We start from the raw sequence: 18,912 nt of genomic DNA, 5'->3' as shown, positions 1-18,912 counted from the left end.
CTTATTGTGGATACTAAAGCATTATTATAGGTCCAATCATGTTGCTAATTATTGTTGAATTCGTTGCCATTAGCCACATATTGCAATGTTTAACAAAAATAAAAAAAACGAGAATTGCAATAGACTAAATGGCTCAAGTATGTTGTTGTAAATACAAAATCATTGTCATGCATAGCTTTTTGCAACCTTTTTAGGCCCCATATGGTACCGTATTTATTACTACATCGACCTATCATAACGCGACCTAAGTTAAGGCCAGTATTTGGCAAAAACATTGCAATATACTATATTGCAATGATTTTAGACCCCAAAACAACTTTTTCGGGTGGTTGTTGTATCCATTCAACGGTGTAGTGAATTCTCGGAATTTAAATATAAATCAAAGAAGAAAAGACCGGAAGTATGTGGAGAAATGTTACGGTTGTGATTCAGCGTTTTATTAAACTTTAAAATTGAGAAACCCCAATCTTTAAAATCATTTTTTTGCTCATGTAATTTAATGCCACAAACCCCCGATGACTAGTTTCTTTATACTTATTTCGCATGAACATATATGGAGAACATGACGTTCATTATCAGAAACATCTACATTTTAAGTATAGTGAGTGACATATTTATAGATGTGTTATATGATATTCTTTGGAGAAAGAGAGATATTAGTGAACTTTCTCGTCCTTACAAGGGGAGTTAAATATTTTAGACTGGTTTGATCATTAAACGCGCATGTATTGATCTTACACGAGTTTTTTTGATAAGTTATTTTATTAATGAATTCTTTTGTTGGTCAGACAACAACTAAAATAACTGAAATAAAGGTAAATAAGCAAAATCAAGTGGTTAAAGATAATAAACACAATTTTATATTGTTTGCATTTAACTAATTCGAATTTTTAAACATTTAAATATAGAAGTAGAGTACACAAACATATGAACAAGAATATAATAATATCAATTTTGGCTGAATATAAATCTCAACAAATAGAATTTACAATTTAACGACATCTTACACCGCAACTTCTAACTTGTTATATGTCCATCTCACGCTTATTCTCACACTTATTGCTTATATCATGTATTTTTCAAGAGTAATAAAATTCATAAATCAATTGTAAAGAAAAACTTATAGAAAATAATATTCTTAACAATCTCTCCAAAAATTAAACACAAAAAGAAAAATTGAATTTGATCATAAAATTAAAGTGGAGGCTTGGATGAAACTCACTCACCGAGTCACAAACGAGTCACATAAACACCAAGTCCAAGTCGTCATATACAATACACAAACCGTGTATATCCACAACAAAATCATCATTCATACTCCAACTCGTCAATCATCTTTTCCATCAGGTACGCTTTCATATTTTTCGATCCATTAAATAATAATTTCTCAATTATTTATTTTTTCTAGGGTTTGTACAATTCGTTTTAATTAAATAATCAATTCATGCTAGTAATTAAGTAAATATTGTATCGAAGATATTTATAATTGATCTGGTTTGATTTATATGTGTGTGTTCTGAGGATTGTTTTGTGTATAATTTGTGTTAGATAAATATATATTGAATTGAACATCGAATATGTGGGCGGCGTCATGCCTAGCTTCGTGTTGCGCCGGGTGCGCTTGTACTGCTTGTCAAACTGTTGTGTCGGGGATTAGTAGGCGATCTGCTCGGATTGCGTATTGTGGTTTGTTTGCGCTGTCGCTTATTGTTTCGTGGATTCTTCGTGCTGTGGCTGCTCCTTTTATGGAGAAAATACCTTGTAAGTAGTGATTACGGAATATTTCGTGTTTGTTTGTTTTTTAAATGTCTCTGATTAGAATTTACACTTGGACGGTTGTTTGTTAGTTGTTATGATAATTGAATTATTCGACCTAAACTAATCTTCTAACTAGACGCGTCTAATTGAATTACTCGACCTAAACTAATATTTTAACTAGACGCAGAAGCGTGATCGGATTTGTATATTTTAAATGTTTAGCTTAAATTGATTTATAACAAGACAATTAGATTGGTTGAAATTTAGTGATTTATGACCTTATATGTAGTACTACGGTATCATGTTTGAGAGAAACAACATCTTCCTTGCACTGAACGATATATTATCAGCCACATTTTCCTTACTGGCAGATGTGGTATAAAGTTCGTGGTAGATGTAATGTGAAAGGCATAAAGCACCTATAGATATAAGCAAAGGAGTGTACATACTTGATTAACTGGTTTATGTGGTTTGTCGCAAAGTCACTCTTGCAAGTTTTGGGAGTATATGACTACCATTCATACCTTGGTTCTCTAGCAAAGTGAACTTGGTCTCTTTCCGAGTAACATTGATGGATTTTTTGTCATTATTCTTTTCTTAGAAACTGATGTGTGATGATCTCGAGACACCCTGATCAAAATGAAACACGTCACGGCTTTATTAATGCTTTGCATGAAATCTTGTTGGCTTGTTGCTCAAAAATATGTTCAGATGTATGCTGAATTTTTATTACTGCCGATGCAGGGATTAATCATTTTCACCAAACTCCGAGCAGGGAATGGTTTGAAACTGATGCAGTGCTGCGGGTCAGTTTGGGCAACTTCTTATTCTTCTCCATCTTGTCTTTTATCATGGTTGGTGTTAAAAGTCAGAAGGATCCTCGAGATGGCATACACCATGGAGGATGGATGATGAAAGTTATTTGCTGGTGCCTCTTGGTCATTTTAATGTTTTTCCTTCCAAATGAGTTTATCAGCTTCTACGGTAATCCGTCTCTTCTGTAAGAGGTTATCTGTTGCAAGATATTATTTATTACTGTTCACATTTCATTATAAGCATTCCGTGTTAAATTTTTGTTTTTGTATAGAATTTGATTGCTGGCAACACCATATGTGTATAGATATCCTTAAATGAGATACTGTCAGCGTATTTGATCTGGATATAGTTTCTTATTATACATATCCTGCAGTTTTTTTTAATTTCCCGTAAACAATACTAATAAATATTTCTTCTTGTGTGGGAACATAATAGCGCACTTATTTAAAAGCAAAAGCTAAATAAGGTAGCTATACCATCTGTTCAAATATAGACGGAAGAGGTTTCTTGAAGTTGGTAACAGAGATAACTAAACAATGAATCTTGAGCAGAGCTGACCCTTGATTGCATTGACCTCAATTATGTCACATATTTGTGCGGTGTGATTGAAATTGTGATACAGCATGCTTATGAAATGACGTTTCTTTTGTTTAGTTGAACTTTTTGATATGAGGTGGTTGTTCCAGCAGTCATAGATGTAATAAGAAAGGTCATTTATCTGTCAGAGTTATGTATAATGTTCACGTTGAAACCGAGATCAGGATCAGTAGTAGGATTAGGCTTCAATGTGAAGCTGCTTTATTTGTTTTGTTTATGTAGTATTTTAAAGAAGCCTGAACTGGGCTTGTGGGATGTGCGTATATATGCATTTAAAAAAGAACTGGGCAGTTAGTGTTTTGTATAATCTGGCATTACCACCTTGTTTAATTTCAGTAGGCCCTGGAGGATAGATATTACCTACATGCTTGCTCATTTTAGACTTCAATTAGTCGTAAAAAATTATTATAACATTTTGTTTTTCTTGTCTAGTTTCTTAGTCCTGTTATTTTTTATTGGGTGATCTAATACTAATACTTGGTTTGAAATGCAGAGACTACCTCTAAATTTGGTTCTGGCTTGTTTCTTCTTGTTCAAGTTGTGCTTTTATTGGACTTTGTGCACAGTTGGAATGACAAGTGGGTGGGATTTGATGAGCAGTTCTGGTCAGTTACTATTTTCTTCTCTTCCTTCAAGTGTTATTTTCTGTCCTTTTGATGCTTTTTTAACTTCTGTATTATATAGTAATTAACATCTTTATACACGTATCAGGTACGTAGCCTTGCTTGTTGTTTCACTTGTATGCTACGTGGCGACATTTTCATTTGCTGGCGTCCTCTTTTATTTGTTTACTCCATCTGGACAAGATTGTGGACTCAACACGTTCTTCATTGTGATGACTTTGATTTTTGCTTTCCTTTTTGCCATAGTTACATTACATCCTACAGTAAGTGCCTTTCTTTATTTAGTCTTGGCTAATTTTTATAAATTACTTCTCTCCTTTCACAATCGCCCATTTTTCTAATAAGAAGATGAAATGCCTTATAATGCGATAATAGGTAAGTGGCAGCATTTTGCCTGCCTCGGTTATTTCGTTGTACTGTACATATCTCTGCTACAGTGGGCTTGCTAGTGAACCTAGGGATTACGCTTGTAATGGTCTTCACAAGCACTCTCAAGCCGTCAGCACTGGCACACTTACTGTTGGACTGTTGACCACTGTGCTATCTGTTGTCTATTCTGCGGTTCGTGCTGGATCTTCAACAACTCTGCTCTCTCCTCCAGGCTCACCTCGAGCAGGTAAGTGTAAATATCATTGATTTAGCCTAGCAGGATTTACATGTTGTGCATTACTGATTGAGTGACTATGCATTTATGTTTGCTTACTAGAAATGAAGTTGGCATTTTTTCAAATTTATTTTCCAGAAGATTTTGTTTTGTGGCAAGGTTCTTCATCTTCGAATATATATTTTACCTGATCAGCAATTTTTATTTCCTTAAATAAATCAATATGCCGTAGAAGTGATTTAACGTATTATACAGTAAATTCTTTACTTCATATTTTTTTGATGATCCATCTTAATACAAGTCGTTGGTATGGGCAAGAAATGCCACAATGCACTGTGACTTGTAAGTTAATTGCACTGTCCTCCATGTAATTAGGAATTCAGATTGCAAGTCGGAATTTGATTTCTTGTTTTTTGTGTGTGTGTGTCAAGATAAGCCTCTGCTTCCTCTGGACAAGGTAGATGAGCATGAAGAGAAAGAAAATGCAAGGCCTGTAACATACTCATATTCCTTCTTCCATATCATTTTCTCCCTGGCCAGCATGTACTCCGCAATGCTTCTCACTGGATGGTCGACTTCAGTTGGGGAGAGTGGCAAGTTGGTGGATGTGGGCTGGGCATCAGTCTGGGTTCGTATCTTGACTGGCTGGGCAACTGCAGCGTTGTTTATCTGGTCAATGGTTGCCCCACATCTTTTCCCAGAGAGGGAGTTCTAAGCCTTGTTTGTATATATTATGTTTGTGATGAGTGAATCACTGAAAGCAGACATTATGTGCCCGTTTGGGAAAGTCTTAAAATAAGTAACTTAGACTTAAAATGAGTAAGTGAACGAAATAAGTGTAATGATAAATACTCTATAAGTTCTATAGTTTTTGGATAAATTTACTTATAAGTCAGAATTTTTTTACTTAATGAATTAAACAATAATTTTACATATAATTATCTTAGTTCATGATCTTAAATTAAAAATATTAAAATTTATATTTAAAATCAAAACTTTAGAAAAAGTGGAAAAAATGAAATAAGTTGGAAAAAAGTATGGCTATAAGCCGGAGAACAGCCCATGTAAATGGATGATCCCTAGTAACGTGTGTAAGAACTGCTTTTGGATATTAATCAAATCTTTTAATAAATGCAATCTGGTTTGCTTATGTGAAAGGGGTGCTCCTTTCATCTACTTAGCATGTTTAACAAGTGTTGTTCCGGATTTTGTTGGAAATCAGACTGTTTGTTAGATGTTTTCAAAGCTCAACTGAGCACCTGCACCTTTCTTTCTTGTTTGGCCTGGCCGGTACACACAAGTGTTAATTATCTCGGGTACGGGATTTAGATTCGAGATAAAATTACACTACAAATTATGAGCTATAATAAATTTTAGTCTTTTAAAAAAAATAAAAATCACCCATTTCACTCTGAACGCATGAATTAATAATACGCCTTATTCTTACGAAAAAATAGTTGTAGATATTATCTTTTTATTTTTTGTTACCTATAAAAATATACGAAGCATAAATTATGAGTTGTAAATTTAATAATTGTCCTAAATCAGCATTTTTACGCGTATAAGAAACATATTTAAAGATTTTAAAATCTTTATATTTTTTGCTCCGTATTAAAAAAAAGTTCAAATTTTCATAAAAAACAATAAGAAATGAAAAGATATATCTGAACTTATTTTTTTTGATAAGCTTCAAAAATGTGTAAATTATTTAAACACTAAACGTGGGATCATGGTGTAATCGAGCCGAGTCGAACACTGCCAGGCTTGGCTCGAGCTTGACTAAAATAGTTCGGACTCGAGCTCGAACTCGACCGATCCTTTAATTTCAGGCTCGAAATTCGGCTTGTAAAATATTTGGTAGGCTCGAGTTCAGCTCGAAATCTCGAATTAATTTCACTGAATATTAATAAAAACTTGAAATATTATCGGTTTGGCTCGAGTTCGATTCGATAAAAAATAAATAATATGTATTATTTTTAATATTTATATAAAAATATATTTATAATAAAAAATTAAAAACAACATATGCTTGATAAGACTCGCAAAACTCAAGAACCGAATAACTTGAAGCTCGAGCCCGGCTCGGTTAAAAAAGCTCGAGTTCGAGCTAGACTAGATTATTTTTGAGCCGAATTCGAATTTTTTAACCAGCCGAGCTCGAGTACCTCACGAATAATTTGACTCGTTTACCTGTGTGGGGATGGATATGGTAAGATGAAAAGGGATCTTGCAGTTTAATTTATGAAGTGTGCCGAAATAAAAAAAAATGTGCGAATTTATTAAAACAAATTGTAAGTTTTTTTTTTAATATTGTTACGGTGCTGGCTTTACGTTTGTAATTGGTTTTGTATTGAAAGAGCATTCCCTTCACGAAAGGATTGTTATCAGGTTTCGTATTTATTTTTCGGCTTAATAAACTTTTAAATCTCGAGGTTTGCATCAATATATTTATCGGCCCCTGAAGCACAAAGGCATTCTTTTTTACCCTGTATTACCGAAAATGTACCTTTTTAATCTGGACCGGAAAAAAAATCCGAATGACCGGGAAAAAATGGTATAAACTAGGCGGTCCAAGGTTTAACGATACGTTTTCATTACTATAGAATCAAAAAGAAACGCTTTTGATTTAGCAAAAAAAAGGAACGTTTTTGTATTTTAGGGGCCTACGAGTATATTGATGCAAACCATAAGGTTATTAAATCTTATTTTTCGTACTTACTGCTCTTTATATTTAAGTCATACTCATAGAGATCTGGAGAAACCGAGAAAGTGATAATTAGAAAGAAATTTTATCGAGCACAGGACCTTGGTGAGCCATTCTCTTAAACCTGGAAACATTGCATTGTCCCTAAGCTCCAGAAGCTGTCATGAGACAGACAATTCCTGAACTACCTTCTCTAGTCCTTTGCTGATAGCTTGCATTTCCTCGGCCAAAAACTTTAGCTGTATCTGTAGGGAAACAATATGTCACATTAACAGATTGCCAAAGTCATCACTTAATTTCACAAGTCAATCAAGAATTCAAACCTTAGTAGACGATTCCAAGCTTCCAACATGTCGGAATCGCTTTGCAAGAAAAACATGTCGGTTTTCCTCCAGATTGCTGTTGGAGAGAAATGATGAGCATTACTAATATTAATAAGTATTTCTAACATTAGATAAGACTTCAGGTTTAGACTATACGGTGTTCGACTGTCAGAAAGTCCAAAACTGACTTCAAGGATCAATAACCTGCACCAGTGTAAACTGATTTCCTTGAACAGCAAAATTTAGCATAAAACTAATAAACACGACTATTCAATAGGGAAGAAACTAATCTCTACATTCGCCAAAAGAACGATCTCTGTATTTTAACAAAGAAATCTTGCAGAGCCTACCAAAAACAGGTCTGACTACAACTTCTGGCTTTGTATATTTAGCTAGACTCATAATTCATAAATAATTTATCAATGAAACCTATATGGAAATCAAGAAAATATCACAACTGTCATAGCGCAATTGCGCAAAACACCTAGTTATTCAGTTTACAGGCACTTTCATGATTAAAAAACAACTTGATTCACTGTCCACTATATTTTGAAACTATAAAGAAGAGTCATCGGTGCTGAAGAGTTTTCAAGGTAATGTGTCTGCTTCCGCAATACTCCATGAGCAACGATGATCCCCTTCTGAACAGACCTGAAATAGATGTTAAAAAAACACAATTTCAGTCAAATTTCAAAGCTCTCACATTTTTACCTGACAACAAAAGTAAGCAAAATAAAAGGTATGATGGGGCTTAAACCAAAGAAATAAATATATATTTAAGACGTATCCAGCAGGGCATTACACAAAAGAAAGATGCCTCAATGCTGACACAAAGTAGGCATTATAAAAAAGCAGAGATGCCCCGATATCGACAGAACTTGGGCATTACACGGAAGAGAGGTGCGAGAGGTGCCTCAATATCAAAACAACTTCTAACTTTTTAAGTGAAGTAAAAATGATAAACTGGAAGTCTGGAACAAATAATTAAAGCAATTACAATCAATCTCGTGTAAGTAGGTTGCAGGATAAGCAGGCTGATGCTACCAAGTTTAGAGCTAAAAGATACCAGACAAAAGAGAAAGATAACGTAGGATAATGACCAAGAAGATAAGGGTCTCTTTGGGTCATGTGAGCACCAATATAGTCGTTCGATGAGAATTGAGAGAACAAGGTGATTTCTCCATAGATCTTGTTAAACAAGAAACTTTTATATATAAAAAAGAGAAACGCAATGACGCAAAGATCATTAATATATAGACATGAAATTTCCACTCTTTTGGAAACTTAATCCAGTAAGCCAGTGCCTTAACAAATTTGTGGGGTTAAGATTTACCTTCAGTCCTCAAAATCCCCAGCATTTTCCAGTAGGTAGTTAATCGCTAATTCCTCATTGCGATCACATGCTAAAAACGCTTCAATAGCAAGGCCTCTATCGAATCCCATCGCTTCGATCTGAAATGAGAAATAAAATCATAAACAATTTAGATGTGATACAGTTATACAATAACGAAATTTGGTTTAAAAACAGATGAAAGATTAAAATGTGGGATAAGGAGAATCAGCAGGTAGAGAAATTATATACTCGTTCAATAGCTTCCTGGTCAGCTGGAGTTACAGTAACTTCTTGAGTCAAGTCTTCCTCGGGTTGATCAAACATCTCCCTGTATGGCATACAGTTTACTTTCCTTAATCAATACATGTTCAAAGTAATCTACACTAATCGTTTACTTCAACTACAATATGAAATTTGTGAATAAACCAATACAGTCATATGGAGTAACCAACTCTCCAAAATCTTAAGGTTTTAGGAAGGCTTAATAGGGTCATATTATACAAACAAATCAGAAGAAAAAAAATTAATCATCACAAAGACAAAGTTTTCTGAAGTTATCTCTATAATTTTACTTGTCACATAAAATACTCTAAATAAGGTGTGTGAACTAATGCAGTTCTAGCTACCAACTGATAAATGCCGCAGTTATGGTAATATTCCATATTGTAAATGTTCATTTACTTCATTACGATTGCAGTTTAGTATAACAGTAGATAGTATTTACCCTTCAGATGCATCAACTGGCTCATTAATCAATTGTAGAAACTCTTCATGATGCTCCTGGATCTGTCTCAAAAGTTGAGGGTTTTGCTTCCCTAGCTCCAGAAGCATGGGCTACAAAATAAGAAACAAGTACACAACTTACAATCATATCAACAAAGAAATATAACTCAAAAGGAAATAACATTAATCGCACAGACCTGTAAGATCTGAGGATTTCTTTGCACCATAGAGCGTAGAGTTTGGAACTGAGGTGCAGGCAAAAAGAGCGTGAGACACTTTTAGTAGAATCCATGACCAAAAGAAACCTCATATGATTCATTTAAAGCAAATTTTGAGAAATACCATATAGAGTTTAGTTTACTTAAAAGTTAGTAACACGGGATTTAAATACACTGAGTTTGTTAATAAGTTTTTAAAGCTATGATATCATAAAAAAAACAAATAAGGATTTTTAATCAATAAACTAGCTTGAAACCAACCTGTGGGTTGTTCCTAAGGAATTCGAGGGAACCAAGACCAGCTTCGGTAGCACCTGAAAGAGTTTCCTGAAATTTTCATTTTTATAGTGTAAGGTACATAACATAGTAGATATACAGATCCAATTCAAAGAATAAAATTGACCTGAGGAAACATGTTTAAGGGCGATGAATTAGGCGCTCCACGGGCAGCCCCACTTACACCACTTTCAGAAGTAGTAATATTTCCAGCAGTTGCCTGGTCCCCCTGAAAAGGGGACACCGGAACTGCAGCTTCAGTCATTTCAGGAATCCCCTGGATTATAAAAGAAAAAAAATTGTAGAGCTAAACACTTAACAAAAAAAATTATGAATATAAAGCATGTTGAACAGTCAAAACATACCGAATACAAGTAATCTACAGCTCGCTCTGGATTGTTGTAAGCTGCTCGAAGTGCACGAGTGACCATGTCTGTGTCCCACATACCACCACCCATGTCCATAATACGCTGAATGGTCTGCTCAAGATTAGTACCAGCAACTACATTGGAAGCAGCTTGACCATATGTATCAGAAGGAGCACTGCAAAGCAAAATTTCATTTATACTATCTTTAAGATATATGATAACATTCTTGTATAATAAATTATTAATATGAAAAACGGAAAGCACACTCAGCTGATGCGACATCAGATACTGTGCAACATAAATTTCAAGGACTAGATAATAATAAATTGAGATATAAAGAGACCTGGTTCAGATTACAACTCACATTAATTGAGAAGCTGCAGCTACAGGAGCAGGAGTAGATATCACAGATGGAGCAGGATTAGAGATCGCAGCTGGAGCAGGAGCTACGGTTGCAGTCGAAGGTGGTGCATGTGCAGATGAAGACTGTTTAAACATAGTTAAAGGATTAACATGTCCTAAAAATATTTAGTAGAGAAACACTTTCAAGTTGAAATATCATTGCAAAAAATACCTGTGCAGCTTGTGTCCCACTCGAACTCGTAGGTTTACTCTGACCATAACCATTTCAAAGAAGATAATGTTAAGGCGTGTATATGTTCCTGGTGGAATTTCTATAGGATAATTATGACAAAAGGTAAATTTACCTTGCCGAGCATGACCACGAGAAATCCATCTTCTGAGATTTTGCTCTCAGCAAGTGTACTCTCATCTTTTAATACCTTTCCATTGTGGATCAATAATTGCTGCCCACATGGATAATTGTCCTTTCCTTGCAGGTCTTCAATGTTTTTTTTTATTTCCATGACCTACAATCATATGCAATTACATTACAATTACTCAAGATAATATCATATGGAATCATACTCATTAAACAGAAAATATATATATATAAAACAACAAGTACGCAGACTACTCGAGCAGCTTTTTCTACTGTTTGCTGTGTGCGTCTTCTTTATCTATCAGTATAGCAAATCATACTAAGTATTTTACTCAAAGAGTTTGATTATAACTGTTTGCTGTATATAATCTAGGGCAAAGTCCTTAGGACGATATAAGGGATCAATGACCCTAGGGGTAGGGGTGTATCGGCTAACCAGGTAATGCCTCTTTTTGAGTTACTATACCATTACTTTATTCTTATAGACCCAATTTTTAATCAGGGAAAGATCATTATAGAGCAAAACCTAAACAAACTAAATCATGTCCTGAAAAGGTAACACATGAATTTTTAAGCAACTTGCAACTATAGTATAACCACTAAAAGATCCCCTAACTATGTTATGGTATCCTGAGTCACGTTAATATTTCCAGGTCCGACCTGCTAAGTTCAAATGCAAGCGTTCAGTTAAAGATGTAAAAACAAGTAAACATCCTACGCTGCAAAAACTTTCAATAAACTTCAAAAACATTTCCATATTTCAAGCATGTTCTGTAACTAGTTTTAAAGATTGCCGCCTGCATTCTTGTTTATTTGTGTGCCCGACACGTATGCCCTGGGGTTTTGAAAAGGAAAAAAGATCAAATAGAATTACATATCACATTAAAAAACCCCACCCCAGTAATCCCATTTATAAAACAGCTCCAAGTATAATTATAGACTAAGAAAGTGAGCAGTCAAAAGCTAATTCTTCAAGTTTATACAAAAGACAATTTGTGTGCTTGACTGAAGTTGCACCTCGATGTGTTGGGCACCCAAGAGCTCTAACTTTTTAAACAACATCAACATAATAATCCATTGACATCTACATCATATAGGCTATGGTGCCAATCCGACAACTTTTTTACATTTCCCATGTGGGTGTTTACTGTACATTTTACGAAATTGTAGTTTTACACTTTCACTACATCAGACATAGAAAGTTCTCATTCAGGATGAGATTAAATTATCCGATATGTACAATGTAAAACCTGCCACTCTTTCCATAAAAAAAATGACAACACAGATATATATCAAGAAGATCAACATAAATTTAATTCAATTTCTCATTAATCAAATTTACACGTGAATTCAATCTCGATCCAAACAAGACAAGTTTCTCCTTTGTGTGAAAAAACTCGATAAACAGGCACACAAAAATGCCTTAATTCATCCACTGACAAACCTCGAAAACTCCACAAACCAATAAAAAATCACCGAAAACATTCCACAAAAATAAAAAAAAACTCCATCTCCACTGTACATTAACAAATCAAAAACATTACAAAACTCGCAATCTAACAATTAAAAACACAATCTTTACATAAAATCACAATCACACATCAAAATTTCAACATTTCACATTAAATCAATGCAGCTAATCACCATAAACCAAAAAAACAAGCAATGTACCAATAAAAACTGACATTTTTACATAAAAACAAACAAAATGTGAGTATAAAAAGTGATAAAAATGGCTCACAGTGTCATGAGGCTGAGCCCTAATTTCAAAATGACTGCCTTTGAGAGTCTTCACAGTGAGCTTCATGTTAATTGTGTTGAGCTTCTTCAATTCACAAATGTAATTGTAAAATTTCAATTTAATTTGAAAAATAAAGCCCTAGAATTGTGAGATTAATATACCCGCCTCACTGTTTGATTTTGCAGAATCGGATTTAAAGCGTTCGATTACTTTTTCGGTTTTTTAAAAATCTAAAGTTTGGTATGTGGGGCCGCTGGATTTTTATGTAATAATCACGAAATTAGGTGGTAAGCGAAATTTATTTCGGATTTTGTTTCTTTTTGGTATGATGAGAATTTATATTCGGATTTTTAAGAAAAAGAAGGTCAATGTTAAGGGATTTTAAATGAGGATTATAATTTATTATTGGTGCCAAAATCTGAAAAAAGAAAAAAAAATAAAGATTCGGGATTTGGATATTTATTTTATTTACTTTTTTCGTTTATAATTTTGAATTTGACTACTGATCCAGCTAGTGATTAGCTGTTATCTAATAGTAACCGTCTGAATTGTATTTCAATATTTATTATTTTACGCGTTTCGTTTATAATCCCGAATTTGACAACTAGTGATTAGTTGTTATCTTTTGGTAACGGAATAAATTAGCTGTTTTGACTAGTTAATAATTAGTGATTAGCTGTAACGAGTTGTATTAGTTATTTTAACTAGCGGATTGATCAAACGGTTTTGACTAACATATTAAATTTAATTGTTTTGAATGAAATCGTATGATAAATAAATATTTTTAATTGAAATCCCTCATCTACATTTTTTTAAAATATTAGCGAAATAGGTCCCACTATTCGATTTTGTTTCTTTTTAGTATAATGAGAATTTATATTCGGATTTTTAAGAAAAAAGAAGGCCAGTGTGATAGGAATTTAAATTATTATTATATGTTGTTGTGCCAAAATCTGGAAAAAGAAAAAAAAACGGGGTCTGAATATTTATTCTATTAACTTATTCGTTTATAAATCTGAATTTGACTACTAATTCAACTAGTGATTAGCTGTTATCTATTAGTAACCGTCTGAATTATATTTTAATATTTATTATTTTATATGTTTCGTTTATAATCTTGGATTTGACAACTAGTGATTACATGTTATCTAGTGATTTGTTATCTTTTTGTAACAGTATATTTGAATATTTACTATTGTATGTGTTTGGTTTATAATCCTGGAATTGACAACTAGATATTACCTGTTATCTAATGATTAGGTGTTATCTTTTAGTAACGGAATAAATTAGTTGGTTTGACTAACTAATAATTAGTGATTAGTTGTAATGGGTTGAATTACTTGTTTTAACTAGCGGATTGAGCAAACGGTTTTGACTAGCAGATTAAATTTAATTATTTTGAATGAAATCATCTTATAAATAATTATTTTTAATTGAAAACCCTCATTTGCAAAATAGGTGTAACATCCGGGACATAACGTCTAATTATTTTTATCAATAAATGATTATTATGTGAATTTTTGGAGAATTATCTGATGATTGATAATAATATTTGGATATTTGTATATAATAAAATGTGAGTATGCTAATTTTAATATGTCCGGAATAAAATATAGATAATTAAGGTATTTTTATGGTAATTTTTGGAGTGTTATATGATTTTATAATGATTTATGAATTTATTAATTATTTTCTGAATAATTACGAAACTATTTTATAAAGCCGGGAATCGTCCAACTTCAACCGTTTTTACAACACGAAACTCTTTCGAAAACTTCTTTCTAACCTAAACTGATAATTCCGGACATTTTCCGTATTTTGACTTTTTCAATCCGGATTACGGTTTGACCCGTGCGCGGCCCGGCGCAAAATTTTCGATACGATATTCATTTCGATAAATCAACATAACCCGTATTCTCGAAAGACGGGATAATATTACATTATTTTCATATAAAGTGTTTTATAAGAAGCCCGGTTTGGAAAATTATCCAATGCGGGTATCAAATCAGATCGTTTTTGCAGTTACTTAGCAGCTAAGTAACTAATTTATCGATCCAATACGATCCAAAACGAACCAATATTCCATAAATATAAATAGCTTTTTTCTTATTTCGTTTTATTCGTATAATCATAATCAATCAGTAAAAAATATAGAATTTACAGAGAAAACCCCTAAAAACGTTGTGTTCTTCGTAATCAAACCCTCGAACGAAGGCGTTATCGAACTCCGATTTGGGTGTGCCATATATCAAATCGAAACTCTCGAAAAGTTCTTTCTAAATCAATCAACTATTTTAGTGCAGAAATCAAGGTGATTTTCTTATTTATTTATTTTAATTCGAATTAATTAAGGATTAAAATAGGAATTTTTGTTCATGATGTTGTTTGTATGATTTGACGATTGTATCTTGTAGATAATTTTGTCCTCATCATTTTGATATATTATATGACTGATTTGGAGTTCAATAACATATAGAAAATTGAGTTTGATTCTCGAATTCAAAAATTAGGGTTTATATAGAATGAATGTCCTTAATTGATTTTTGGGCGTTTTTGATTCAAGGGTTATTAGATAAAATTGATTGCACGGAATTGTAGATCGTTTAAAAACCAGTCGAATCGTATATTTGAAATCACCAAACGATTACGGGAAGACAGAGATCGGAAAATCGAGGATCTCCGGCGGTGAAACTTCGATCAAATATTCCGGTCAAATGAGGAAGACAATGACGAATTGCATTTTATCCATCGTTCTTTCCCCATTTTTAAAGAACAGTCCCTGGGGTTTTAAAAATTCTTAAAAATCAGATTTATGTTTTAAAATGTTCAAAATTCATATTCCTGTTTTATTATTTTTAAAATTTGTATTTTCTTTTTATAATTAATTTCAGAAATTATTTTTAATTATTTTAAATTCCAAAAATTCATTATTTATTATTCTGAAAATTATTTTTAATTCAAAAATAAATCTAAATTATTTAATTAATTAGTTTTAGTTGATAATTAATTATTTGATTAGTCAATTAATCTAAATATTAATTGATTAATTAATGTAATTAGTTATTAATTTTAATTGATTATTTAATTAGATTTAATTATTTATTTTTGATTTAAAAATTCAGAAAAATAGTTTCGAGCTTTAAAGTATTATTTTAAATTATTTTCAAGGCTCGATAATTATTATTAAATTATTTTAAAGTCAGATTCGGGTGTTCGAGCCCTATTATTTAATTATAAAATGATTTGGAGACCCGGTTTACTTCCGAAAAATGTTCAGAAATTCGTATTAAATAGACCGTTCGTCCGTTTAATACGAAACGAACGCCTCTAGACTCAGAAAAATATTTTTCTTCTATTAAAAATATTTTTGAGACCTAAATTCTTTTGTATCAAAAGGGCGTTTGTTTTATGAATCATTAAGAATCGGTTTTTGATCGATAAAATACTCTTTTTGACCCGATTTCAATTCTAAACGTATCGAGACCTATCTTTTGACGATTCAACTTATGTGCAACATGAATTATGTGACTATGTGTTATATGAAATATGTGATATGTGCCTTATGTGTTTATGTGTTATGTGAACTATGAGTCCACGTGTCGATTAAACTTTATCTGATTAAAGACGGTCCTTATCTGTTATTATCGAGCGGGTAGATGATAAGGATAAACGTATAGACTAGACAATTATATATTGTTAGTTAATTGAACGGTACCTTTTATGATAGATACACATAGTTCGAGGCACTCAAATTCAGGCAGAGATAGTAAAAGTAAAGCCTGATTATGTATAGTAATGAAACGAGTGGATTCAGAAAAAGATAAACCTGAAATGGTGATTGACAAGAAAGGTCAAAGGACCTGTCAACGGAAATACAGATACATCAGGACTGAGTGATATGACATATAGTTAAAGATCAGAGGTTTATCAATTGAGGCAAGTATTCCTAACCTTTCTTCTAAAATACTGCAAATATTTCTTCATTCATATTCTAAGTTCAGAATAGTTAAATGTTTTTATATTTCGCTGCAATTACTTTTATTTATGCAAGTACCTCTTTGATCTTGTTCCTTGATTATCGATTGATCTCTTGAGCAAATACCCATTCTTTCGGGTTATTTGCGAACCCTGAATCGGGGTGTTTTGAAATCAAAATGATTTGACATTAAAATACTCTACGGACTGAATGGTTATGATGAGGGCCAGGAATGAGCTGGACCCTATGCGCCGTGGATGGTTGTACCCTTGATTATTACGCCATAGTTGCCTGGGTACCCCATATGTTGGTGGGTCTGTGCAGTTGGGTATAGATCTGCACTATATCCTGACTGATCAACAGGTTATAGTGCATATGTTGGTTTCTAGTGTCCAGTCTAATTTATTGTTGATCGCCATTAACGACATTCCCTCATGAATAGTTTATGATTATAAAATCAAACAAAGATTTGATTCAAAGAGATGAATCATTGAAACGTTCACTGTTCTTTTACAGAGAAATGTGATTTATGATTAAAGGCCAATGAGGGCCGATGTTTTATTCGCTCAACTGTTTTAAATAACTAAAGATGTTTTGAAATCATTCAAAAATCGTTTCCAAAAGTTTCTTTGATCTGATACCTGGAAACCATTTATGATACTTGCTGGGCATTTTTGGCTCACTCTTTCTTTGTGAGTTCTTATTTCTTTCAGTATCAAATGTGGACAAGAGTGAATAACTTTTAATAGACAGCAAAAGTGGAGAGATTCCAGCTGAAGGAATTTGGAGGTGTCAGAGTGAATAATACGAGGAAGTTAGTAAAGAGGTAAGGAAATTGTATTTAGTTATTGTAATTTTAGAAGGTTAGATTCTTGTTTCATACAATAACCTGTAAGCGATCCGGAATAATGAGGGGTTATCTGTATATTTATTTTAATATACAGGTTTATATTATTTAAAGTTATTTAGTGACACCCAATCTTGACCCCAGATCTGGGGATGTTACAGTTAGCATCAGAGCCACAGGTTATTGGTCCCTGAAATAAGAATATATGGAAGTAAGATAGGATTGACAGGTCATATAAGATAAGGAAAACCATAAGTATACTCATTTTGAGTTCAAGTTGAGTGTGAATTAAGATTAGCAGATCTGATATGGATTAGTAAGATAGGATATTGTTAAGATAAGTGGAAGGAGAATATATTGACGATATAGATATATTGAGTTCTCAGATCCTATGATGCGAAGAGTCGATAGCTTGATGGAGAATGGGTAAATTACCCTGCTTTTATGTGGTTTTAAAGAAAGAAGAGATTGATTCGCGTGAGAATTTCGTATAAGAAAAGATAGATGAGTTTCAAGATGATCCAACTTAGAATTATGTAGTAGGACAAGCTTCAGACTGGAGGTAACAAGTTGATTGAAGCTGATGAAGAGCCAACGTCGCGAGTTTGAAGGCACCACTGTGGCAAAAAGCTTCTTATCATTTTTCGGGCGCCGTGCAAGGAATGATATCTACCTTATTAGTTATATTGAAGATTAACAAGAAGATACACTTTTATTTACGTATAGAATGTTGAGTTGCATTAACTGGTTGTAAATGTGACATCAAGGACGACGATGAAAATATCAAAGATAGTACCAAATGTCAGCACTGGAGTTAGAGTTACGAATAAAATAATATGCAACGATAAATGAAATTTCTGTCGACTAATGAAGGAGAAATGAACCCAATAAGGGGTAGAAGATATACTAAAGTGGATGGACCCTTAGGTGGTTTTTTCTTCAATTAGATACCTTGTTGTGGTTGAAGAGAACAACAACCAACTCGTATAGTAAGGATGACCAGATGTATGATTTTTAAAATTCTAAAAACAAGTTTCGAAAAAGATTTTCTTAACAGAATTTCTAAAAGATCTTTACACAAAATCAGTTTTAAAATTTTGGTTGTCAAATTACTACTTGAGTTCTTGTTGTTAGAAGTATTAGATTACCCAGAAGAATACTTGATTGAACTCAATATTGTTAGTTCGGAGGGCCAAGTAGAGCCGTTAGTACATAGAAGTTTAAAATTTTCTCGAAAGAAGAATGTAAACCTTATTTAATAGTATCAACAATTGAATCAACGTG

At 33.0% G+C, this 18,912-nt stretch overlaps 2 protein-coding genes across 2 annotated transcripts; one reads left to right on the top strand and one right to left on the bottom strand.

Annotated features, from left to right (window-relative positions):
• Positions 1-1,192: 1,192 nt before the first annotated feature.
• Positions 1,193-5,199, top strand: LOC141700057 (uncharacterized). Its single transcript, XM_074503829.1, has 7 exons — positions 1,193-1,347; positions 1,549-1,761; positions 2,503-2,742; positions 3,665-3,776; positions 3,883-4,057; positions 4,170-4,410; positions 4,830-5,199. Exons 2-7 carry the CDS (start codon positions 1,578-1,580, stop codon positions 5,111-5,113), a joined length of 1,236 nt encoding a protein of 411 aa, XP_074359930.1. The 5' UTR covers positions 1,193-1,347; positions 1,549-1,577; the 3' UTR covers positions 5,114-5,199.
• A 2,502-nt stretch (positions 5,200-7,701) lies between these two features.
• LOC141700058 (ubiquitin receptor RAD23b-like) lies at positions 7,702-13,006 on the bottom strand. The gene is made up of 12 exons (XM_074503830.1): positions 12,806-13,006; positions 11,051-11,212; positions 10,918-10,956; positions 10,708-10,829; positions 10,341-10,518; positions 10,103-10,252; positions 9,961-10,026; positions 9,679-9,726; positions 9,483-9,592; positions 9,008-9,086; positions 8,759-8,877; positions 7,702-8,076 (listed from the first exon to the last, which is right to left on the bottom strand). Exons 1-11 carry the CDS (start codon positions 12,869-12,871, stop codon positions 8,761-8,763), a joined length of 1,137 nt encoding a protein of 378 aa, XP_074359931.1. The 5' UTR covers positions 12,872-13,006; the 3' UTR covers positions 7,702-8,076; positions 8,759-8,760.
• Between the last annotated feature and the right edge of the window lie 5,906 nt (positions 13,007-18,912).

This window comes from Apium graveolens, unplaced genomic scaffold (assembly GCF_009905375.1).
Source record: "Apium graveolens cultivar Ventura unplaced genomic scaffold, ASM990537v1 ctg1727, whole genome shotgun sequence".
Classification (NCBI taxonomy): Eukaryota; Viridiplantae; Streptophyta; class Magnoliopsida; order Apiales; family Apiaceae; genus Apium; species Apium graveolens.
Note: the sequence above shows the minus strand (reverse complement) of the source record. Positions and strands in the feature narration are given on the sequence as shown.